Source organism: Mizuhopecten yessoensis, unplaced genomic scaffold, assembly GCF_002113885.1.
Source record: "Mizuhopecten yessoensis strain PY_sf001 unplaced genomic scaffold, ASM211388v2 scaffold7283, whole genome shotgun sequence".
Classification (NCBI taxonomy): Eukaryota; Metazoa; Mollusca; class Bivalvia; order Pectinida; family Pectinidae; genus Mizuhopecten; species Mizuhopecten yessoensis.
In genome coordinates, this window is record NW_018406970.1 from 1,064,158 (window position 1) to 1,086,050 (window position 21,893).

Genomic DNA, 21,893 nt, shown 5'->3' on the forward strand with positions numbered 1-21,893 from the left:
TTTGTAATTATTTGTTAATAACCGCAAATAACTTACAATATGTTTTAGACTGAATTCATTCAACATTTTGTTTTCGCCGTGTGAAATACAGAACGTTGTATGGCATCGTCTGAAACCTGGTGGCTATAATAAAACTTAACTTGCAAGGATAAAGTAGAAAACAACCTAGCATGCTAACATCTACCTCTTCGCCACAATCTCTTTGGTAGAAAATGATTTCTTTGAAACTGACAAGCCAGAATGAAGATTAACTGAATCTTTATTAAGTACTTCGTATTTGAAGGCAGAGTTCGTATATAGTCGATAACAAACAGCAGAGGTGTGTTCCTGTTCAATCGTCGAGGTCGTTAAAAGGCGATATTGTTTATGCAATTTTACACCGACATATAGCAGCATGTTTCTGTTCGTCCGTCCAGGTTTCCTCCACACGTAGTCCAGCTTTCTCCACAATGTTTTGTAGCTGTTCCATTGTGTATTTACAGCTGCCCTCAACGCCTTCGTGTAACCTGATCCGCTCTCCTTTATCCATCTTCAAACCGATGCCAAGTCCAGCTGTTAAAGAGCAGAGTAGACATGGGTGTAAATGAATATCCATTTAACTCTTTAGCAGTTTTCTCATAGCTTATATTACATCTGTAAAACTGTTTTCATACAATGAATTCCACAATCTAAAGACATTGGATTGTATATATATGTAAAATATTTCACTTTTTGGACACACGGAAGTAATTTTTCAGTACCTGTCAGGTCAATCCTATGTATAAAAGGGATATACTACTACTTAATGAACGTCACGACTTACGTATTGGGTAATGGACAGACTCCTTAGCCAGAAGGGTGACTGAAATGTAGCTTGTTTTGTGCGGTCTGGTGTCCGATATAAACTCGACTTCATGCTTGAACATACTAAGATCTATCTCACTACCTTCGTCTCTGTTCAGCCGCATTATAATGTTCTCATGTAACTTCGTTGCCAGACCTGCACAATGAAACAAACTGCAGTAGAGAATGATATCAGGCCTGACCAATGAAACGATTTGTTTTGGAGACTAATGTCAGAACTGACCATTGTAAGAAACGTTATGTTTTCAATGCTCATTATTTACTAAACTGTAATAAGCAGGATCATTTCGATTTTCCGAACGTGATCTTTCGCTTTCTTCCTAGGAGCATTCAGCTTTCTAAACCTACGGTGTTTACATGTCGTGGTTGATTCGGTAATCATGTGCGTGCTCCCGATATCATGTCACCCGTAGATGTCTACTGCTTATGGACAAATTTGCAACATTGGGTATTCAAAGATTCAGGTTGATCTATTGACTATGGACAAGACTCATGATCATCACCATGATCTCATTGGGAAATATGCTATTATATTAGTGACATTAAGTTCGATGTTTTTTTTGAAAATCATCAGAGTACATTGTTTTGTTGTCATTACTCTGACATAACTTAGACTTCACCTAAAGAACAAGGCGAATGACGTAGATGAAGCAAAACTCGATTACTATCCCGAAACACTTGGTCTTATTATTTTTTATCTTATTTTTTTAATTGTCTTTATGTAAATAATTCCCCCATAATACGTCCTAGTTTTATCGATTTCGAGATCAAATTACGGTTTTGTTGACTCTTTCGTTATCCTTTTTTGTTTGCTTTTGTTTAGAGATTATTGTCGGACCTTACTAATAAAACACACTGTAATACAGACTTGTGGCGTATTGTTACAACACTTAATAAAACCATATTTAACATTTTGAATGCATAACTTTTATAACATTTTCATTCATATATAAACATTATCCAAAGCCCTGGTCATTGCATTGTATTTTGATAAAACTTGTTAGAACATGAAATGCTTCAATACTAAATACTAAATATGAGATATTATATTTCTTTTTATCTGACAATTTTTTTAAATACAAACACAAAGCGAATTACCGGCGTCATCGTTGTATGCTTTTAAGACAGATTCTCTGTTTTGTGTGATATCGGCGCTGAAAACAAGTCGGCATTTGTCTGAAAAAATAAAACACCCGATAGATTATCATAGCATTTTTCTGACAATCAGACAGTAGAAAAAGTCATATATTCAAGCAAACCCTTCGGCATATCATAAAGCATAGTGTATGAAGTTGTTACCGTAAGTTGTAGATATTATGTTACGCAAATAGTTACGAGAAATGTTTTTGGGGTGGTTTAAATTAAATGTAATTCTTTATAGTCTCAGTGAAACGTTGGTTGGACGTGCCTCCGCATGTGTTGTGTATGTGTGCCGGAGTCAAGGTATGTTGACGTATTGCTTCCTTATGTGAGCGCAGATCTGGTGCCAATTTTATAGTGCTATCTCACTAAAAACCATGCCGAAGGCACCCTGGACCCGGTCACATTATAGTGACAACGGCCGAGCTAGTTGTTGTCATTATCCAAAATACTGAATTTTAAGCAGAGAATAATAACGACCTGTTTTTAAAACCTGTGGTATCCCGGCCTTGGGACAGAACCATTGTTTTCCTCACCTGGGCAAACGTTCAAAATTATAACCCAAAATGAGGTATTGCCAAGCAATGCGCTAGTAAGTAAAAGCTAGTGAGAAGTAGAGGCAATGTTGATGCATTCAACTGAGTGAAAATGACAACATTTCTCTGTTTTAATACATGTTTACAACAAGACTACAGTTATGCTTTTATGGAAAGGCATAAAAACTGTTGCAGCTATAGTAATGATCTATTCTTATGTAAGGAGATTAAAAAAACGCAGGACCATAGAGAAGGCCATCACTCTTTACTAAGATTGCACGAAAGCAACAGACGTTTTACGTAACGAACATAACACTTCGAAATGAAAGGAAATCATAAAAAACATGGTATAATACCTGTCATTAAGGTGGAAAATAGTCTAATGGTGTTCACCTGGTCATCATACGGCATATTTTGGAGACTGTTGAAGAACAGTAACAATTTGGAACCTTTCAATTGCCTGTAAGATATTTGAAAGTCAGTACATGTAACATTTCATACATACAAGGATACAACAAGGTATTCAAAACCAAGACCATTCAAAGGTTTTTACAGTTTCAATAGCAGCACGTATGTATGTGATCTTTAATGTTTTTAAGTTTTGGTTTTATTTCATTTGTCAATTTATTTATTGATCGCAGTATTTTGTGAATTAATAATCTAATAGGAGTATTTTATCGTAAACGATCGCACAGGGCGTTTATAACAAAAATGGTTGTACCATTTTTGGTGATTTACAAACTTTGTTGTAAATGTTCGAGACGTGATTGCAATAAATGTTCTGTTGTTGCTGATTACATGGACAACCGTTAACCTGATTGCTTTTTCAGATGTTATATTTTGCTAGTTTTCGGGGTATATATGGGGACGCAAAAATGTGATTCGCAGATAACAATATACACGCGAGTATTTGTTTCAACGGCAATTCAACGGCTGTGATCTCAATATCATTATAAGTCAATGCAATGAATCACTCTTTTTAATTCTGTTCACAAACCATCTATGAGGGTAAAAATATTTATAGCAAGCAAAAGGATACTTCAGAATCGGACTAATATGCACCATATGGCCATTTCGTCCATTAAAGACCCATCAGGGGTTCTTAAGATGAAAGGAATAACATTGAAATATCCATCGTGCTTAGAAACAAATACAGAAGACAGCAAAAAGGGATAACATTTTCACAATATGATAAGTAAATGTAATGTTCTGCCGAGCTTTACGTCATTTTTTGTCTAATCTTATTCTTGTAAAATATTAAAAAGTGTGAATATATGAATGCATCATATGAAAGCTTTCACGAAAAGATGTACAATAGATTGAATAAATATATACTGTCAACCGCAAATATGCAGATGTAATAATTTTCAGAAAGGAATCATAAGAAACTGAGTATATTGATTGAAAAGAAGTACGCTTCTCGCTCCAAAACAAGTTATTTTACCTCTCAGCAGGCAAGTGAGGTTGTTGGAAAATGGCATCAGAATATCAGGTTCAATATTCAACCGTAGACATACACGAAAATGTATTTGACAGTGAATTACAAAAACTGTGACGTATTTCCAAACTTAGCTAACATAAACACACACACACAAGACTGAATCATGAATCAACCATATGAAAGCATGAAACGGAAGTAACAATACAAGAAAATTCTGAAGTCCTTTTTGATGGTGAGATATGCTTTGCGGCGAATTTAGTACGTCTTACACTTATAGTTCCAGTAATTTGAGAAAACAAGATGTTAGCAAGCTGAAATTTTAGTTTTACCAGCCACCAGATTACCACCTCTATGACTTTATGCATGGAAATACAATCCTCATAAAACTTACTTTAGTTGCTGTACTCCTCGCTCGTAGTCTGCAGCTATTGGTTTAACCACTAGTGCATTGTTGTATTCCCTTGATAATTCCTCTGCTGTCTTGAAAAGAAATTCTGACAGAAAGGTATATCATTATTAAGTCTATTAGTACCTAGAAACAAATTTAATATTACAACGAATATACTACAAATCAAGTGATTTGAAATTATGCGAATCTAATTCAATAACCTTCCTTCTTCCAAATTCATCTTGAAACATGTCATTATACAGTTGTTGTTTTTATCTTCCCTTCCTTAAGAAAGTTAACTTTCCGTTGATCTGCTTTGCTTTCGAATCTGTTCATTTCCATCATACCATCCTCTATAGATCAAAGGTGATATGGTGATATATCGTATCTGGACTTTACCTATTTGATATAATTTATATAACGGTGGAAGGGCGAATTTCGTCACATTCAATTTATTAACATCTACTGTCTCTGTTTGAATTATTTTCAGAGCCTGATCCAAGATTGGATAGTGATAAATGATATTGATCATTGATTGATTGAGTGATTCATATATCATTTCGTTTTTTCATTTTTCTTGAATCATTTGCAAGTTCTCAATATAAAGCCAGTGTCCGCTAAAAAAAAAAATTATGATAAGTTGATATCGTTCCTAATGAATAGTCATTTTGCTCAAATGGTATAAGATAAGGGTGAAGACATTCAAGTATTCATTATTGTTATTACACAAGATTATTTAGAAATTTAATTGGACCTACCTTTAGAAATATCCACGGGATAAAACACAAGGTTTTGTTGTTTTTTCATTAGTTCGTCAATGATAAGCCTCGAATTAGCACAGTTTCCGCTCCCCATCTCAATCAAGGTAGGTTTGTAAGGCAGCCTTGTGATATCCTTCAAGTAGCATTAGATGATTTGAGCAATAAGGTCAAAGTTTATTCATTTGTGTTACTTTTGAATCTATTCACGTATGGGTTTTTTTTCCCAGTGTACTGGTATTGTGATGGAAAAATTCGATGCGCTACCAGCGCGTGTTGAATACATTATTTATGTTTAACAACAAAAAATCATTAATACAAATCAACTGATACTGAAACGTCATCTCATCATCAAAAATAGTATATGCAAAAGTTTAATCAATCAGAAATAAGTTGTGTATCCTAATTAAAACATTTTAAACATTTTAAAGAAAATAAATAGTTCGATTAATACGCTTATGATTACAGAATAAATGAAGAGCAGACGACAATATTATACCACATATCTATAAAACACAAAAAACCGAATACAATCAATGCAAGGCAAAGACCAACATAAATTTGTTACAAAAGCTTAGACGAATCTTTATACTTGAGCTATTAACGTTTTAAATTTTAGGCAATGATAACTGGAATACTAACTAAATAGAACATTCTCCGGTAAATAGACTGACTTGCCAAACACATACTTGTACATTGTTCCGTAAAATATCAATCGTGCTCCAATTCATATAGTAGTCTGGGATCTCGGAAGAACCTGAATCGTGAAGTTTCGATCCAGTCTCGTCGTAGGCATACCAAAGAGGGATATACTTTGGACTTGACGTCAGTCCTCTTTTTAAGCGTTCTTTTATATCTTCTCCCATTTTCTTACAAATAAAAAACATATAAAATACATCGGGAGAAAGCACTCTGAAGTCGGCATCAGATCCGCGCTATCACAAGGAGGCATGTACACCAACATATTCTGTTTCCGGCGCACATACACAAATGTACGCATACATACAACACACATGGAGGCACGTCCTTAAATGACCTTAGCTGTTAATAGGACTTTAAACAAAATAAAACCAAACCAAACCTGGGTCCAAATTTGTAATCATTTGCATTAAGTAAATAATGATAACAAAATGAAGAAGAGGAAACAAGTTAGATAAAATCTATATAACCGTAAAAAATGACCTTTTTTTAAGGATTACGTATTTTAGCCACTTAACATCGACAAAAGACATTGTATTTGCAGTGATCGTGAAAAAATAAATCTGTCTTACACATGGCGTAACCCTATACGACGGTAAGCCATAAGGGAGGGTCTACCAGAAATTGGGAAACGGTACATCAGACGCTGGATCGTCATTACTAAATACCCAAACTTTTGTGCAACCTGTTTATTTAGACTTCGCATTGCTTAAGTGTTGATTTGTAAACGAATCATATTGTGTTTTCTGGCTTAGGACTACTGTAGCTATCTAAGGCTTATAAAGAGATACACGTTCAATGTGTTTAATGATCTTTTTGGCCTTGAAGCAACCAAAGAGCGTGACAATTGTTTAAATTCAACGAAGGGAACGATTTCAACTAAACTCAACCTTCAGTCACCAATTAGAACGACATCTTACAAACTTAAAACTCAGGGTTGAGGGTATATAATTGTGATACATTGGCTGCGAAATAGTTTCTTAATATACATCCCTTTACACAACATATTTCCTCTTTTTTGTGTTAATATTGTATATGTAAAAAACAACCGAATAGATCTTAATTTATAAGACATATTTCATCATTATTCAATTTTATAACAGTTTTTCTCCGGGCTTCATACTCATGGTATGTCGTATGTCGTGTTTGCTATCTATAACGTCAAAAGTTTGGTGATGTCATAAAAGGCTACCATTGACAGAGCTGTAGAACTTAACGTCTGAATCAAACCCAAGACACATCTGAATCTTAGATAACGCCACCAGATGTTTTTTTTATTCCAACAAGAATTATAACGTTCCAATATCCAATGGATTTAAATATTTTTAAATGAGTAGCGAATGGTCTATATGAAGATATTTGGCAGATAAATCAGGCATGTGACAAATGAGTTGTGAGATAGATAGTCTTGCGGAAATGTACAGTCAATTACCTTGCCTTTGTTCATGTATAGTATTAACATATTGATGTTAATTATATTTGTTTGTTTATCATCAGTGTCTAGTGTAAGAATATGTATAGAGTATGTGATATATATGTGTCTAGCTGATAGAAATGGAAGTGAATGTGTATGTATTGTACCCGAGATCTGCAGTTTAACGACGCAATTTTTAATTGCATTTCATTTTTTATTAAACTTATTTTTTCAACTGAAATCTACTCAACTTCTGAGAGAACCAATAATAGTAGATATTGTTTATGGTAATGTCAAATAACATTACGATATCATCTGCAAACTGTAGAGACTTAGGGCGGAAGGAGAAAAGAAATGGTATATTTAATTATTTAAATAAGTACTATAAAGATTATAATATTATATGTCTTCAAGGCACACATTTTACGAAAGAACAGGAGAGGGGAATAGCATTACAATGGGGATATACATGCTTTTTTAGCTCTTACAGAAAGAATTCAAGGGGAGTTGTATATGTTTTAATAATATTTTTGAATTTGAGATCCACAGTAAATGGACAGACACAGAATGAAATGTAATAGCCCTTGATATAAGCATTGAAAAAGTTAGATTTTCATTAATTAATTTATATGGTCCCAATAAAGATGATCCAGATTTTTATGAAAAAATATATAAGCAGATTATTAATTTTAGCAATCCTTGTTGCATAGTTTGTGGTGACTTGGTTTTAGATCAGGAAAAAGACACAAACAATGATGTAAATATAAACAACCCAAATCCCCGTACAAGACTTCTTAAACTGATTGAGGAAACAAATTTAGTTGACCCATTTAGAATTGTTCATCCTACATATAAAAGATATACATGGCGGAAGAAAAACCCTATAAACAAGCTAGATTGGACTTCTTCCTCACCTCAGAAAATATTTTAAACTATATTGAGAAGGTTAATATTTTTGTTGGTTACATATCAGACCATTCTATAATATCACTAGAAACTAAATAAAATAACTTTGTGAAAGGGAGGGGCCTATGGAAATTTAATAACAGTCTTATATATGATCAAAAATATATGCAAAATATTAAAAATACCATATATAAGATCAAACAGCAATATTCATCACCAATTTACGATAATGATATTTCTAATATAACTGATGAAGAACTTATATTATGTATAGATGCACAACTTTTTTTAGAAACATTATTAATGGAAATCAGGGGAACAACTATATCGTATTCATCATTTATAAAAAAAGAACAGGACAAAAGGGAAAAAGTACTAATATCTGATCTAGGAATATTAGAAGAAAATAATAAATGGGCTACTAATTTAGATTAATACGAACAGAAAACAGACGAGCTAGAGAATATTAGAAAAATAAAAATGAAAGGGCATATGATAAGCTCAAAAGTAACTTGGCTGGAAGAAGGGGGAAAAAACCATCAAAAGATTTTTGCAACTTGGAAACACACAATTATGTTAAAAAAACTATTGTTAAAGTTGAAAAAGAAAATGGGGAAATCATAACTAGTCAAGATGAAATTGTATATTTCATATAATTGTTTGTAAAACTTTTTAAAACAATTATATGCTGACCATTCAGATAATATTGAAGATGTTAATTTAACAGTCTTTAAGATGGTTTAGAATATGTAAAATTAACAGACAATTAACGTGTAAATTTAGAAGGCGAATTATCTTAAACAGAATTACTCTTTCCGTTAAAAAATATGAAAAACTGTAAATCACCCGGTTCTGATGGTTTTACTAGTGATTTTTTTTTAATAATTTAAAATATGTTATAATCAGAGCATTGAATTTTGGTTATAAAAAGGGGGAGCTATCCATTACACAAAAACAGGGTATTATCAACTGTATTCCCAAAGGAGATAAAGTTAGACATTTTATTAAAAATTGGAGGCCGATTACATTATACAACATCATTTTTTTCATAGAGTGCAAACCCGTGAGTGTATCGGATTTGACATCTACGTTATTGTACTGAGAACTACGTACGTATTTGTCACTAAAAAGCTCCGCTAGCTACAAGTAACCCACCTCAGTTGCAGAGTTAGTATTTAACCTACGCATATTACACTGAATAGACGAATAAGCCTTTCTCATATGAAACATTGGAATACTAAATCTAACAATCGAGGGCAAATTCTAACCGAATTGCCTTATCAGCCCCAGGCATTCAATTGTATATATTGAAGCAATGCAAAATTAGACCAGGTTTTTTTCTTTTCTTTTAGATCAAATATCAATACATATAATTACAAGGTTACTTACGTTTTCGAAACCGGACGGGTCTATTAGTTTCTTTCAAATGCGACAGCAGTATACTTAGAACACCTCGAGACTTACGTATTGAATCAGCACTGTTATTTTTCGAATTCTACACGACGAGCAAATCACATGTTTATATATGTCGATAAATAGACACAACACGTAGAACTTAAGTATAATATATATAATATATTAACCATTTCTATTCTCTGTTCCAAAGTACAATGACATGTAATGGAAACAGCTGTTGTACATGTATTACTTTCATTTACATTATAATATATTAATTTTTATGAATATCAATAAAGTTGATATCGACTCAGATACTATCTCAAAGCCAATAATAAATAACACTGTTAACTACAAAGTAAATTAAGATTCAAAATCAATAGGAAACATCATACAGAAAATAAAAAAAAACCATAAAGACAAAGTTATAAGATGATTGTTCTGATGTACGGCTGATTTTAATCCATCAGATATTCAAATAGCATAAATATTCCAGTTTTACATACGCAGTTGTCGGAGAAAATACCATTTTTAAATCAAAATACAACAGAATCATGCTGAACTGGCTTCTAAAACATCGCCGTCCTTCTTCTTTAACAAGGAAAGCTCGCGCGGATACAAAATAAAACTAAAACTGAATTTATGAAGATGTTTGTGTGGCGTTCATCATCCACGCACATCCAGTGTCAAATGAGACAGAAGATATATATACATGATCAGAGACTAATTATAATGCTGACAGAGGTGTTGGTAAGTGTAAGGAACGACAACTCTGAATAGAGATTGATAGGTTTATTTATTTCATCTGAAGTACAAATGTAAATATTCCGTAATATATCACGGTAATATACAGTTTGTCAGCTGAATACGCTATTTAAGGATCAATGTTCCATAAAACAACAAAAATATTTGTTGTCAACTACGTTCATGATACAGTATACGATGTCAAATCTAAGTTTCATTATGATATTTACATCCCACAAACTGTTTTATTACTTAACGAACGAGAAACTGTCGGTTTGGTTTGTTTGTGTTTTGCGTCCTATTAACAGCTATGATCATTTAAGGACGTGTAAGGTGTTGGTGGTGGAGTGAGGCCGGAGTTCCCACAGAAAAAACTACTGACCTACGGCCAGTACATGTTTTGTTTTATTTTGTTAAACGTCGACAACTAAGGTCATTTAAGGACGTGCCTCCATGTGTATTGTGTATGTGTGTGTGTGTGTATGTGTGTTTGAGACAGGGTATGTTGATGTAACTGCGTTATTGTGAAAGCACGGGTCTGATGTCGACCTTACAGTGCTTTCTCACTGAAATACCATTCCAATCGCACCCAACACAGCATTCAGCTTGGTCGTTATACTGATGACGGGTGAACCAGCTGTTGCCATTACCATTAATGCTGAGCCTTAAGCAGGTTATAACAAATACCTTAACTAATACTGAACCAGTGAATCACATCGATATATTATTATACTTCGGAAACAGAGTGAAAAATATTCCCCCCAATTTAATATGGCCGATGAATACAGGCATTGACACACTATTCTTGCAGTGACACAGTCGAATGTTCCAAAACGTAGCCGCCATTGTTTGCTATTTTACAGAAACACAGATCTTTTTGCTTCCCCATTTTGGTACAAGTAGTCCATGATGGATCCTGGTTATGAACCAACATTTTCAGATCCTGTAGGAATTAATCCGCGGTATAATAAATTAACGCTATATAAGATATATAATCTTTATCATATGAATACTTGCCGCTGTATAATATATCTCTGCTAAATAATTACTAGTATAAATGATAGCCCAACAACAGTTGTGTGACGGAACAACGCACTAAGAATAGCGTCCACACATCGTGCAGAAATCGTGCACACACTGTCCACACGGTGCGCACAACTGTGCGATTTCATACAAACGATTGATCAATATTACGAAAAATTGCTTAAACCTCGAACGGAAAAAGGAACACTGCTTATATGTTTCTCATCATATCAATAAGGATTATGTTCAATTTTACAATGCGTGTTACACAGTATTACAGTGACCGTTGGACTGTCACGAATGGGGTTTGCTCTCAGGTAACAGAACAGGTAAATAACTATCTGATGAGTGACCGGAGTTTTACCTGGCCTGTTCCTGACAAAGAAAGCTGATATGTGATACCATATGACAATTATGAAAAACAAAACTGGACGTTAAGTATTTGTTATTTGCATTCGTTTGATCTCTTTTATTTGGTTTTTCACTTGTTGGCGAGTTACGCAAGTACCCCGGGGGGACCAACTACGGTCCTTGTACAAGTACAAAGTGGTTATGTTTACCTGTTTATGAGACCGTGTATAGATGTGTCTGATCTTACATGTGTCGATTTGAGTCGTTTAAAAATCACAAAACACCATTGTTACATTTACGAAAAATAGATAGAAAGATCAGCTTATATATGTAGCCAGAATAGCGTATCATACTTAATAAAATCAAGTTAATATATTCAAACAAGAAACCGTATATATTGTTAAACCATTTCTTAATCTACATCAACCACGGTTGCCATCGCACAACATTCCTCCATCGTCCGCACAAATGTGCACAAGTAAAAATCGTCCAGATTTCCATCGTTCGCACATCGTGCACACACCGTGCGCACACTGAACATCGTGTACCGTTGCGATCCCGCAAATGTAGTAAGCATCAGACATCCTTATGCTTTTGTCAGTCCTTTATACCTTCACACACTGACAAAAAACGACGTGCTGCTTTTCATCTATCCAAGCACCCGGCAGGTGGAGTCCAGCTTTCTCGACAATGTTTCGTAGCTGTTCCATTGTGTATTTACAGCTGTATCCATCGCCTTTGTGAAAGTAAAGTCGCTCTCCCTTATCCATCTGCAGGTGAATGTCAAGTCCAGCTGTAAAATAAGAATATTATTTTGTTATTACATGAAGTTCAACGACACGTCTTTACAATGCTTATAAACTTAAACCCTTTATATAAGATATTTAAATAGTAAAACTCGTCAGTGTACTGGTTCTGCCGTACATGAAGACTATGGAAAAGTTTATAGTCGCCTCAAGGAACCTCGCAGGAAATATGCTATTTCGTTGTGTGATATGAAAATCGATATTTTTGAATATGATAGTCAGAGTGCCTTGTGGTTTTGTCGTCACTTCCCGCGTTTGTGTGCAAGGACGTGACATTACTTGGATTCGATTTAGATTGACATGGCGGGCGTCTTCGATGAAGCAGAAGCCGCTTACCCTTTCGGAACAACTGTTTTTTTTCCCTTGTACTTATTCAAAGGTTTCTTTGTAAATTCTTACTTTGTTTCAATTTGCCCTAGTTTTATCGTTTTTGAGGTCGAGATGTGGTTATGTTGGCTCTTTTATAGATCTCCGTAACAGTCCCTTGACAACATTTTCCTATGTCCTTTTGTCACTGGCACGTAAGTTTGCCCTACCATGGATCCTGTTATTCTCAGAAAGTATACACATAAGAACCGCCGTTACGATACGTATTAACACGCGCTAAGCCTCTGTTACGTTCCCACTCACAACAATTACAACTTACGTATCGGGTACCGGATGGCCTCCTTGGCCTCTATGTAGACCCTGGTGTAACTCGTGTACTGGGGATCGTTGTCAGATATGAAATCTAGCTCATACGTGAACTTGGTAAGGTCGATATCACTTCCTTCCTCTTTATTTAACCTTTCAATAGCATGTTGATTGAAAGCTCGTATTAACCCTGAAGATTTAAGAATACATAATTGTATAACAATAATAGATATATCAATGCTGATTATCTGTCATCAGTAGTTGAGTTTGTTCACGGACAACCAACTCCATTCATCATCTCATGAACTTCGTTACAGCCAGAATTAGCCTAAATGTATATTTGATATATTCATAGTAAATCAAAGGCCTGAAAACAAAACTGAAATATTTTGCCAAAAAAGTTAGAAATATTCGGCAATGCAACGTAAATTATTGTTATGTATTTGTGTATCCCCCGCTTTCACAGATACAGGGGATATTAATTTGGGTTTGTCCGTCCGTCTGTCTGTCTGTCACGCTTCATTTTCAATGCAATAACTGCAACAAATGCAAACTGATTTCCTTCATACTTAGTAACAGGGTTAAATGCCTTAAGGGCTCGGCCAAGTTCGATGACCACTTTCAGCGGACTTTATTTAGCGGAGTTATGGTCCCTTGAATAACGTAAAACGTCATTAGCTGCCGTTTCCGTGCAAAACCTGCAACAAATGATAATCGAATTTCTTCACACTAGCTACCAGGTGTGAATGTCTTTAGGGCTCGACCAAATTTGACAACCACTTTAATCGGACTCAATTTAGCGGAGTTATGGTTTGATTAACGAAAAACGTCATTAACTGCAATTTCCGCTTAAAAACACTGGCAAATATTAGCCAAAATCCTTCAAACTTGATAACAATGTGTTTGTTCCTCTGTCGTCCCATCCATCGTGGACACTCCTTGGTTTTCGAGTGATAATTGCTGTAAACATTTCAACCAAATTCCGTATGCACATCCGACTCTTGCTAAGTTTGCCAATCGATGTGAATTATGCATATCTACAGATAATTAATGAGTTTAGTAAATTCTGATAGATTAAACGATACATTTACACCGTAATACCTACATGTTCGATAAAAAGTCGAACTTCTAAAGGAGGTATTTTTTCTTCTAGTTTCAAGCTATACATTATGTCTCAATAGCACGATACTCACATGTCTAAACCTTACCTCAATAATATTTATCTACAATATGTCCTGCAAGCGGGGGATATCAATTCCACGAATTTGCTTGTCATTATTAACGCAAAGTCACAGGTATAACAAACAGAAGTATTTTCATTACATATTTGATATTAAGCAGCTTAAAAACATTCGAAGAAATATTGAAATAGTGGTAGCTTATACATTATTCGAAACTATACCAGGCTTCCGTGATCACAAATAGATTGCGGCACGTAATAAAATTACCCGAGCTGTTCATATGACGTGAAACGTTTAAAAAACTGAATAAACGAAACCAAACATTCGATGATCTCTATAGATCAAAATTAGTTTATGCTGTGTTGGTATTTACTTGAAATCTCCGCGATTCATTTAGGTAATATTAGAATAAGTTACCCGCATCATCATTGTAGGCCTTAATGATAGTCTCCCTGTCCTGTGTGACGTCAGCACTGAATATGAGTCTACATTTGTCTGAAAAAAACATTAAAATATTCAAAGGTATCTGGACTTTTCTGAACAAACAGTTTTGCAAAGGGATATAGTAAGTTCACAATACCAAATAACTTAACTTAGAATTGCAGAATTCACTTGATATAAGATTTATCCTGTTTGAGTAAGATAATTCGGAATCAAAAGAAATTTAGAATTGAAACAATTCTTCAATTGATATCAGATCATATTATCATAATCGAAGATATTTTCACTGTGGACTAAATCGTTAGTATTGTAATATATATGCTAATAAACCACGGTTTTTCACATCTGTTCTCGATTTGTTGTATTAAAGTTAAAATTCGAGCAGTAAGATGTTATACTTTATACTCTGAACAAATAAAATATAAAGTTAAAGAGGATCTTACATGAGTGTCCATGTCATATTGTTTGTTTGTTTGTTTTGTACTGTTTTACGGTCCATTGACAAAATTTGAGTCATTTAGGGCCAAACAAGTGTAAAAATAGACATTCACAGAAGACTGAATACATAACAACAAGAAACAAAAGGTTTAAATGTGTAGATATGTCAACATCTATCAATAGCAAACGAATTGTTTATAGAATATATCATATCCTATTATAGAAATTGATTGAATGTTTATAATCATAGAAGGATTGCACAGAAACTGTATCAAATAAACGTTTCATAGAGGGTACATTATAAAATATGTCACGTATTTGTTAAATATCAGCGCATTCAATCATAAAGTATTTGACTGTAAATGGCTGATCACAGGCATGACAACAAGGTTGGTCTTCTCCTTGCAAAATGTAGCCATGTCATATTGAATTTGATTTTAATAATTTATTATGACACGAAACTTAAGGCGAGTATAATAACATATTGAACGAGTTTGATTAATGCAATATGACATCGACACGAATGTAAGATTCTAGTTGTCATATGACATTCATTATTTGAAAAAAAACCTCAAATACAATAATGTGTTTTCAGCTGACTCTATATAGGTCTAAACCAAAGCACTCCAATCATAGTATTGTCGTTCCGCACATACAAAGTAATTTCAGATCATTTTTTGATAACAATTATTTGAAATGCACTGAAAATAATAATGACAAAGTTAACATTTAAAAATTCATTTGATAGTGTGTATTTCCACATTTACGACATGGCGTATGACATGGTATAATGGGTCAGTTAGTTTGTATGTGATAACAATAATCAAACACATACACTCAATTGCTTGTCAGCCGACATGGATTATGTAAGTTACATTTAAATGGGTGAAGGTAATTTATTTTAACAAACTTGGCAGCCCTTCACCCCAGCATGTTACTGGGTAAATATCATATCCTTATGCATTTTGATTACTGATCACTTCAGTTGCTGTATTCCCTGTGCGTAGTCAGCAGCTATAGGTTGAAGTACGAGTTAGTCGCCGTATTCCCCTGACAAGGACGTTACTGCCCTCATCAAAAACTCTTAAAGATAGTATGAAGGAAACATATGAAACATCCGTAATAAAATATAATTCATCAAAATCGTATCCAGGAATCATCAATTTCCCTTTTCAACATACCTTTAGAAATGTCTACTGGATAAAACGTTAGTGTTTTCTGTCTTTTCAGCAGTTCGTCTATTACAAGTATTTAGAACAATTTCCGCTTCCGAGGTCAACCAAGGTCAGATCGTATTTATTCCAAGGAATAATATCCGTTCAAAACAATGCAATGATATATCAACAACAATTTTTCTACTTATTAGAAAACGCCAATCACAACCACTGGTGCTTAAGTATGTACTCTTCTGAGGTTTCAATCACGTTCAAGTCTCGTTTTAATCTCGTGTAAAAGATTTTTGTAATATTTAAAAAGTAATGCGAGTATTTTTAATAGCAAACATGCATTTTAAAAATGGGTCAAAATACTAAATAACTGTTATTTGTAGAACTTTCTTTCACAAACTTTTAAAAAAAACAATGACCAATTTGGCTGGCGTTTTGAATGTGTATTTCTTGCGCTTTGTGAAAGACCAACATTTCACCTTTTTGACACTAGATTGATCACTTAAATCGTCATTGGGCGCCATTTTGTATTAGACAATTGTTTGATGAAATAAATTTATCATGTTCAATATTATGAAAACAGAATGCAACAAAGCTGTATACCTGATTGGTATTTATTTTTACATATTTATTTTCGATTTTTGGCCTCCCCTGTGTGCAAGATGCATGCGTGTAGTGTATGTGTTTGTATTTTGGGAGGCTGCGATATGTTCGTGTTTGTCTCCTTGTGATAGCGCGGAACTGATGCCGACTTTATAGTGCTACCTCACTGAAACGTACTGCCAAAAACACCCAGCAGGACGCTCCGCCCGGTCACATTATACTGACAACGGGCAAACCAGTCGTCCCACTCCTAATTTGCTGATCGTTAAGCAGGAGTAGAAACTACCATTTTTAAAGACTTTGGTATGTCTCGGCCAGGGGACAGAACCCAAAGCCTTCCTCACAGGGACGAACGCTCAACAAATGGCCAAATATGAGGCATTGTCAAGGGAGACATTAGGAAGAAGAAAGGTATGTAGAAAGAAGAGAAACGATAAGGTCCCAAATTTAGTCGTCTCTGACGATCATGCAATTTGGGGCAGCACATTCGGTTTATGGAATCGATGGTATTGGGGACCCCCCCCCCCCCCCCCCCCCCCCCCCCTTATGCTTGTTATTTGAGCATGGGTTTATCAAGTACAGGTCTACATTTAATATAACACAGCATACACAGCAGTCATAGTGGTGTAGTGGATATCACGTCGGTCATGTTATTTGAAGGTTGCGGGTTCGACCCACGGCCATGGTATCCATTATTTTTTTTATTTTTTTTCTAGAGTAATAATTTTACAATGTTACAGCAGTCAAGTCTTTTACTATCATATTACACCGGTGGTAAATAATTGCACGTTATAAAGTAATATATGGTTACAATTTGACATATTAGAAACCTAGCTAGGTCAAATAAAGGTTTATATTAATTACATATTATTGTAACGGTGTTACATTAGCAGCAGTGTTTCATAATTATAATCGGATATTTCCCTATAACGGGGATATACGTATATTACAGTGCAACGGTTTTGCATTATGGTGGTATCATTTATATTTGAATGTAACGTTGTTGCATATATCATTTATATTGGATGGTTACAGTGTTACAGTGCAACGGTTTTGCATTATGGTGGTATCATTAATATTGGATTGTAACGGTGTTGCATATATCATTTATATTATCGTGTTTAGTCTGCATTAAACCCAACAGCACACACAGGTTATACTCTGCTATGTTTTTTGACGATAAAATAACAAACACTTAAATTGTCGAAAATGAACATTTATTCTAAATGCCAGAAATCGAACATATGTATACATCTTTGTGTTGATTTTTATAATAAGGTGTACAACGAACCAAAAATGATGGGGCTTGCTTCAAAATAAACGCCACAAACTTGAACTTAAATATTACCATATTTCTGTTCAAGTGCCCCACTCCAGAGAAACCTGTGTATGTTATAATATACCAATATCGCACCATGCAAAATATTGTGTCACTATTTACAAAAGCATATAAGATATATCAAACAATCAGAAAAAGACATGGCACCATATGCTTATTCGCATTTCTGACAGTTACTGGCAGCTGTCAGAGACAGAAACTTGCCTTGTTATGATTCCAAGGTTAACCAAGCTATCAGAAAACCCCCACTTCTCCATGTTGTTTAAGTCTGCTACCAGCAGACACCTTTATCTGATAAGTGTTATACATGTATCATACTGCTTCATGCTGCCTCAGACAGTCTTTTAAATGCCAACATATGTATAGAAAAAATGAAGGAAAAATAATAATATCTGTAACAATTTTACTCATTACCAGATAAACTTGTTTCGTGCTGCCTCAGACAGTCATTCATCAAGTTTTCCAGGCCAATTGTCACCCTTGAACTTTTGGAATACTGAGCAATGTTACATATTTTACCTTCGGAAAGGCACAACAAATTAGGATCAACTTTGTCCATCACATATAATGCTGTGCATGGCATTAACACAATGAAATGCTTCATACCGCCTCAGACAGTTAATCCACAATTTCATTCTTAAATGTACATTTAAATTGAATACAATGTGTTGCAACAATGTTCCGTGCCGCCTCAGACAGTCACTTCCAATGATGCTATAACAGTATTAGTGTTCATAATTTTGAGCATTGGGTAATGGCTATCCAGACCCTTAACATGTCAACCTTGTCCAACCTGACACCACCTAACAGTATGCTGTCTCAGACAGTCTAACAAGCATGATTTCAAAACATAAATTTTGCTTTCAAATATGTAGCAACTGGTATGGTTATTCGAATGAAACAAAATGCATTTGTTTGATAACTTTTTTCCCCACATCTCCATGGCCAAGATTATTGGGAACAACTCTTTAAGAGTTATACTATGTTGTTCTAATTACCCACACTCAAACCATTTTCCATAAAACCAGTATATTCCGAATATATACTGCCCCATAGCCTAACGATACAGATGGATCTGTATACATTTGGAGTTTAGCAGAATCCTACCAGGTCTCATCCAAGAATATGGATTTTCTTGTACATATGCATGCAATCCATTGGAGAGCTGTACTGACTTTTTCAAAAATAGAACAGGAAATTGAGCAACCCATGGACAAACATTTATCATAAAAGTTTAATCCCTAAAAATATATTCCTAGCAGCTTATGCTCCATGGGATGTATAGGAACGATCCTAAATGCTGAAGCTAGCTATATCTGTTTTAGCTAGCAAACAACCTTGACCTATTTGTTTTAATGAGACTCACCGCATCGTCTACCGTATCATATGATACTGAACAACATTCGTCAGGGATGTAATCATTAACAGAGGATCCCTCTGGATAAGACAAGTGGAGAATTATTCCGTATTGTTTTTTTTGGGGTTTTTTTCGTTGTAATAAACCAATTGGGGAACATTGCATGAACTGAAAAGGTGGGTTATGGAAAGGACCCACTATCCTCCACGATGAAATTTCCTTGTTCAATTTTTGTGATACCAGTTCCTCATTCTGAAAAGCAGAAACTAAATTACCCTCAGAAAACCCAGCTACCAACACTTCTGAAAGCTCTTTATCATATCACCTTTTAGAAATAGCTTTAGAATGTCTACCTGCACAGGTGTAACAAGTGTGGTGGGGACACTAGTTTTGTTTTGATGCCTGCTGGTTTTTGGTTTGATGTGCGTGGTAGGGTTTAACGTTGTTTTTCCTTAATGTGCTGCCTGGTGAGCAGCTGAGTACTGAATGGGACTGGCCACACTGAAAGCATGTGTGTTGGAATGGACAGGATTGTACTGTACATTTCCCTCTAATGTGCAACACGAAGCAATGACCGATGGGTATTTGTCTATGCTTTGCTCTGAACCCCCCGGGTAGGTCCCGAAAGGACTGATCATTCTGGTGATGGCTATGCTGCTTTGGAGTGTTTGCCATTACCTAATTCTCATTATGGAAACCCCCCCAAGGTATGGACCTGACCTCCACATCCCTTCTAACTTACTGGTCATAATCCAGCCATGTTGTACCTGTTCTCCTAGCCGCCATGTCGTGAACTACTTCCCCATGTTTTAACACCAGTGGGTTTTCTTTAGGATTTTTTTCTGAATAAATGGTGACAAATCTTATGAAAGCAGTTGTACATTGCTCAATTGTATTAAGTGCTGGCCTTTGTTTGGTCTTGGTGACCCGAAATTGTGACCGGTTAGCACTCTGGAGCTGAATTCGAAATTTGGCTTGGGAACAATTTTGCAAAATCAACATATATGTTTTGCCATATTTTGTTTTTTAATTTTGTATCTACTTGACTAGCGATTTGACATGACAATAGACCAGGAGAACAGGGATTTGGCTCATTATCAGAATCACTTTCAGAGTCAGAGTCACTGTAACTACTGCTGCTGCTGGAATCTATGCTATCATCCTCATCTGAACTTGATCATGAGGATGTAGGTGATGGGGAAACCCTTCACCTCCTTTTCCTTTTGTTACCAGTCTCTTTCTTTCGTGTTACTTTGTTGGGTGAAGGCATAGTTGTCTGACTCGACTTCTTTGGAAGCGTTGTCTTCACCATCTGTAAATATTGTACAATAATCTCTGTATATGTATGATCAGTTAACTAATAAACCAGAGTATGCAACACCTTGGTGACAAATCTTATGAAAGCAGTTGTACATTGCTCAATTGTATTAAGACCATCTGTTGCACTGTAACACCGTTACAACCAAACATAAATGATACCACCATAATGCAACACCGTTGCACTGCAACACTGTTACAATCAAATATAAATGATACCATCATAATGAAACGCCATTACAATCACATATAAATGATATCACCATAATGCAACACTGATGCACTGTAACACTGTTACAATCAAATATAAATGACACCACCATAATGAAACACCATTACATTGTAACACCATTACACAATCAAATATAAATGACACCACCATAATGCAACACCTTTACACTCACCTATAAATGATACCACCATAATGCAACACCGTTACAATCACCTATAAATGATACCACCATAATGCAACACCGTTACATTCATCTATAAATGATACCACCATAATGCAACACTGTTGCACTGTAACACTGTTACATTCACATATACAAAATGTAAATGATACCATCATAATGCAACACCGTTGCACTGTAACACTGTTACAGTCCAATATAAACGATACCACCATAATGCAACACTGGTACATTCACATATACAAACATGTAAATGATACCATCATAATGCAACACCGTTGCATTGTAACACTGTTACAATCAAATATAAATGATACCACCATAATGCAACACCGTTGCACTGTAACACCGTTACAATCAAATATAAATGATACCACGCGTAATGCAACACCGTTACAATCAAATATAAATGATACCACCATAATGAAACACCGTTACATTCACATATGCATTGTATATGATACCACCATAATGCAACACCGTTGCACTGTAACACCATTACAATCAAATATAAATGATACCACCATAATGCAACACCGTTGCACTGTAACACCGTTACAA

At 35.0% G+C, this 21,893-nt stretch overlaps 1 protein-coding gene across 2 annotated transcripts; it reads right to left on the reverse strand.

Moving 5' to 3' along the window:
* Positions 1-248: 248 nt before the first annotated feature.
* LOC110453414 (histidine N-alpha-methyltransferase-like) lies at positions 249-9,601 on the reverse strand. Of its 2 annotated transcripts, XM_021502355.1 has the most exons (8): positions 9,515-9,601; positions 5,796-5,975; positions 5,107-5,242; positions 4,352-4,454; positions 2,876-2,979; positions 1,942-2,019; positions 803-979; positions 249-552 (listed from the first exon to the last, which is right to left on the reverse strand). In XM_021502355.1, exons 2-8 carry the CDS (start codon positions 5,970-5,972, stop codon positions 365-367), a joined length of 963 nt encoding a protein of 320 aa, XP_021358030.1. In that variant the 5' UTR covers positions 5,973-5,975; positions 9,515-9,601; the 3' UTR covers positions 249-364. The 2 variants fall into 2 exon arrangements, with proteins under 2 accessions (XP_021358030.1, XP_021358031.1); XM_021502356.1 differs by lacking the exon at positions 803-979.
* Positions 9,602-21,893: the final 12,292 nt, after the last annotated feature.